General features: G+C 40.1%; 1 protein-coding gene across 1 annotated transcript; it reads left to right on the forward strand.

Annotated features, from left to right (window-relative positions):
- Window positions 1–275: 275 nt before the first annotated feature.
- Window positions 276–4,919, forward strand: KRT24 (keratin 24). The gene is made up of 8 exons (XM_079132822.1): window positions 276–1,000; window positions 1,967–2,049; window positions 2,441–2,597; window positions 2,853–3,014; window positions 3,108–3,233; window positions 3,576–3,793; window positions 4,254–4,366; window positions 4,575–4,919. Exons 1-8 carry the CDS (start codon window positions 437–439, stop codon window positions 4,676–4,678), a joined length of 1,527 nt encoding a protein of 508 aa, XP_078988948.1. The 5' UTR covers window positions 276–436; the 3' UTR covers window positions 4,679–4,919.
- The last annotated feature ends 282 nt before the right edge of the window (window positions 4,920–5,201 follow it).

Below are 5,201 nucleotides of genomic sequence, written 5' to 3' on the forward strand. Positions count from 1 at the left end.
GTCATTTTAATTACATGTGATAATCTGCGGGTGTTCCCTGCAATTGGGAAGTCATGAAGCAAATTTAATGGAATTATATTTTCAGAAAAGAATTACCAGTCACCTAAATCTCTGAAAGGTTAAAACTATAATTCTGGATTTTTTTTTCTTTGCTCCACCTTTTTTTTTTTTTTTTTTTTTTTTTTTTCTTTTTTCAGTATAGTAAATGCCCCAGGGCTCTGACCCAGCCTTAGAAAAACAGCCAGTAGAGTGGGTTCATGAAAAAGAAATTATCCAATTATGGATTAGCAAAACTGTAACAGGAATAATTAAGAAGTGACAAAGAAAAGGAACACCCTGGAAAAGTGTGTATATAAGAGGGGAGAAGACAGACTCCACAGGCTCTTCCCCCCACCTCTCGTATTCACTGGGACAAGCTAAAGTTTGCAGAAGCAACATGTCTTGTTCTTCTCGCATCTCCTCCTCCAGGGCTGGTAGCAGCAGGGTGTCCACGGGCAGAAGCAGCATCAGCAGTGGAAGCAGATGTGGTCTCGGGGGCAGCTCTGCCAGAGGCTTTCAAAGAGGAGCTGGCAACTGTGGCCTGAGTGGGGGATCTAGCAGTGGCTTTGGAGGTGGCTTTGCAGGAGGTTTTGGTAGCTGCTCAGTAGGAGGTGGTTTGGGAGCAGCCCTGGGCTCTGGGACTGGCTTTGATGGGGGCTCTGGATTAGGCAGCGGTGCTGGTAGAGGCTTCTACAGTCATGGAGGTAGTGTGGGAGGTTGCTTGAGCGGTGGTGTTGGTGATGGGGGGCTTTTCTCTGGAGGTGAAAAGCAAACTATGCAGAACCTCAATGACCGACTGGCCAATTACCTGGACAAGGTCAGAGCCCTGGAGGAGGCCAACACGGATCTAGAGAATAAAATCAAGGAGTGGTATGACAAATTTGGACCTGGGTCTGGAAATGATGGTTCTGGAAGAGACTACAGCAAATACTATCCAATAATTGAAGATCTCAGGAATCAGGTGAGACACTATCTGTGGCTAAGTTTCTATGATGTATCTTTCACTTTTATTCAGTTCTTATACTGTAATGAATTATTTGAAAATATATTTGTCGTATATGCAAAATGGTACATGGTATATCTTAATGATTATAGCCCACTATATGCCATCTAACTGCATTAATTTTCTGTTTGCATCTCGGATTTGAGTGTTTCTTCATAAGAGTAAAATGTTTATCATGCCACACAGCTAACATGTATGTATAAGACTGATTGCAAAGAATCCATTAGTTGAATCTAATTATGTCATGGTTAATTCTAACAGAATAGCACATTTTAGTGTCTTACTAGATTTTAAAAAGTCCTTGGCACTATTTTTCTTCCTAGAAAATCTAGTACAAATACTGTATGAGGACGTAATGGAACCTAAAATGCTTAGCCACTGTTGTATGGGAAATATATTTTAAAGGCATTTTTTTTTTCTTAAGTGAAATTCAACCTTTGTCCTGTGTTCTGAAAGAGCTCATGGAATAACTGATCTTCCAAACAGTAAAAACACACAGAAGGGCTATGTTCCGTGCTTATTCCTATAAATGTGCAAACTGTTACCTTTTTGCAGAAAGATGTAATCCTAAATATACAGGTCCTAAATATACAGGTTTCTCTTTACTATGTAAGTTTGCAAATCAATTCACCATTAAGAGCTAATAAAAGGGCTGGGGTTGTGGCTCAATGGTAGAGTGCTTGTCTTGCATGTGTGGGGCACTGGGTTCGATCCTTAGCACCACATAAATAAATAAAAAGTAAAGACATTGTGTCCATCTACAACTAAGTGTGTATATATATATATATATATATATATATATATATGTTTTGTTTTGTTTTTTTAAAGAGCTAATAACACAGGAGACATCTTCCCTCACAGGCAGGCATGCAGACACAAGGCAAAAATCATGAGTGAACCATTCATTATTATCATCTTTTCTAGATCATCACTGCCACTGTTGAAAATGCTGGGACCATTTTGCAGATTGACAATGCCAGACTGGCTGCTGACGACTTCAGACTGAAGTAACAAACATAAGACTTGGAAACAAGTGTGACGGGAAAAATAAAATTCAATCCATTTGTTTAAAAAAGAATTTTAAATATCTTTCTGGGAATTATGACCTAAATTCAATGCACAAACATCCCACGGGTAAACTTTAGAAACCAGCATTCCAGGAAAAAAAAAAAAAAGGAGGCAAGGGGAGGATGAAAATTTCATTATAAAATTACTAGACATGATTACGACTAACAGACATCTGTTTTTCCTTATGGGGAGAAATCATCAGAGTAAACTTAGTAGCCTTCATTTATCAAAATGCAGAGAGGTGAGAACTTTCTTGATATGTAGGAAATGCAGGTACTCTTTGAAATATGTCAGGTCAGCTCACTGCTGCCTTCCTGCTGCCCCTTCCAGGTATGAAAATGAGCTGTGTCTCCGGCAGAGCGTGGAGGCAGACATCAATGGCCTTCGGAAAGTCCTGGACGACCTGACCATGACCCGCTCTGATCTGGAGATGCAGATTGAGAGTCTCACTGAGGAGCTGGCCTACCTGAAGAAGAGTCACGAGGAGGTAGGGACCAGCTTGTCCACAGTGAAAGTGCTGACTTCCATCTTTTCCCTCACATCTGTTTTTTAAGGATAAGCTCAATGAAGTTTCCACATCCAAAGACCAGAAAAAAAGTAATCATGAGCATAGTATATCTGAACTTGATTTTTTTTCCCCCCTCCTCAGTGTCCTAATTTCAAATTTGTGTTAGCACAGCCCACTTTAGGAAGTTGTTGCTTTTCTATTAGCATCATGGTGATCTTTTCTCCTTGGTGCCAGGAAATGAAGAGTGTACAAGGAAGTTCTGGAGGGGACGTGACTGTGGAAATGAATGCTGCCCCAGGAACTGACCTGACCAAATTATTGAATGACATGAGGGCACAGTATGAGGAGCTGGCTGAGCAGAACCGCCGGGAGGCAGAGGAGCAATTCAACAAGCAGGTAGCTCCTCTCTGTGGGGCAGCTAGGCCTACAGCTACCCACTTCTGCTCCTTTCAGAAGTGCTGAGAAGAAATGCATTTTGTTTCTATTTAGAGTGCATCCCTGCAAGCACAGATCTCTACTGATGCTGGGGCCGCCAGTTCCGCCAAGAATGAGATAACAGAACTGAAACGTACCCTGCAAGCCCTGGAAATTGAGCTTCAGTCCCAACTGGCCATGGTATATGCAAACTGCTTTTCAAAATCTCCAACAGGGAGTGAAGCAAATGCACTTTTTTCTTTTTCTTTTTAGAGATGTTCACTAGTCACATGATAAAAGCAGCATTTGGGAAAATTGTACCGTGGTTCTAGAACACATAAAGCAGTTAATGTACTCTAGTTCCATAAAATATTTAATTTAAAAGATAATGCCAACAAAAATTAAAGAAGCGATGATTAATCAGTAGAGGTTGTTACTGGGTGAAGGTATACCTCTAGAACCATATAAAATTGTTTTTTTTTTTTTAGATATCATCCATTAACTTATCTTCATGATGAATTTTTTATTTGCTTTTTCTCTTAGAAAAGTTCCCTGGAAGGCACTCTGGCTGACACAGAAGCTGGCTATGTGGCTCAGTTGTCAGAAATTCAGATGCAGATCAGCAGCCTGGAGGAGCAGATCTGCCAGATCCGGGGTGAGACCGAATGCCAGAACACAGAATATGAGCAACTGCTGGACATCAAGACCCGCCTGGAGCTGGAGATAGAGAACTATCGCCGCCTGCTCGATGGAGAAGGAGGGTAAGTGAAAGTCAGAAGTGTGCCAAAATGCAGACTTTGGTGAATTCGTTGTATGAAACCGAAAAGAGACACTGAGCTTAGACGTGTAGTTTATAAAGTCCCAGACAAGGTCCCATCAAAAGATATCCAAGATGGGCAGGGTGGTTCATTCCTATAATCCCAGCAGCAGCTTAGGAGGCTGAAGCAGGAGGATCTCAAGTTCAAAGCCAGCCTCAGCAACATAGGGAGGCCCTAAGCAATTTAGCAAGACCCTGTCTCAAGAAAAAAAAAAAAAAAAAAAGCACTGAGAATGTTGCTCAGTGGTTAAGCACCCCTGGGTTCAATCCATGGTACCAAAAAACAAAATGAACAAAAAATAAATAAAAAGATACCCAAAGCCTTATCATGAAGAATCCCCAGCATGGACGGTTTTCCTTATTTTGCAAACTACAAAGGAAAACACAATTCTTCTTTTCTCTAGTGGTTCTAGTTTTGGAGGATCTGATTATAAAAACTCAGGATCCAGAAACATAGGATCCAGGGATTCGTTATCATGTGACTCAAGATCTGGAAGCTCTTCTGGTCAAGGAAGAGGTAGACTTCTTTTTTTTTTTAATGTTGATGATAACTTTTTAATTTTTAAATTTTACTTTTAAGTAAAAGCATGTTTGCTTGTCATATTAAAGCATATACTGTTGTTTACATAATCCAGACAGAACACCCTTCATGAACATAATTGAATTTCTCTTGATTTGCGTTCCTGTGAGTTCCCAGACTGACCTTGTCATCCCGTGATTTTCAGATCCCAACAAGACAAGAGTCACTAAGACCATCATAGAAGAGGTGGTGGATGGCAAAGTCGTCTCATCTCAAGTCAGCAGTATTTCAGAGGTGAAAATAAAATAAGCAGTTTCCAGGTCACCAGGAGTGCCTGTCAAAGAAAAAAAAATCAAGAAAGACGCAAGCAAAGAAATCATATCATTCTGGTCATCTTTCTGAATATCTCCATGGAAACACGTCAGTCTAAAAATAGATGACTAGCCAATTTTTCTGCATCCTCTCATTTCTTTATTAGAATGCTCTCAAAAGTTGAAATGACAGCCCTGCTCTAATTGCTTCTGTGCTTCAATAAACTTACTCTTGCAAGTTAACAAAATCGTTGCTGAATTGTTTTTCTTTTGTGATCTAGCTGCATCATTCTGTTACTCATATTAATTCATTTTGGTGTGCCTTCTTCATAAAATCAGTTTTACAAAACTTACACATCTTGTATGTGGACATTTTTGAACATTGCACAAGAATGGAGTGACACGGTAGATTAGATGAGACCTCAGTGTCCCTAACACTGTGCCAACAACTTAGCACACTAAGAAGAATGAGATTATTTGAATCATCAACTCACCAACAGTGAATGCCTTATTTTTTGTGT

The sequence above is a fragment of the Sciurus vulgaris genome, assembly GCF_902686455.1.
Source record: "Sciurus vulgaris genome assembly, chromosome: 3".
Classification (NCBI taxonomy): Eukaryota; Metazoa; Chordata; class Mammalia; order Rodentia; family Sciuridae; genus Sciurus; species Sciurus vulgaris.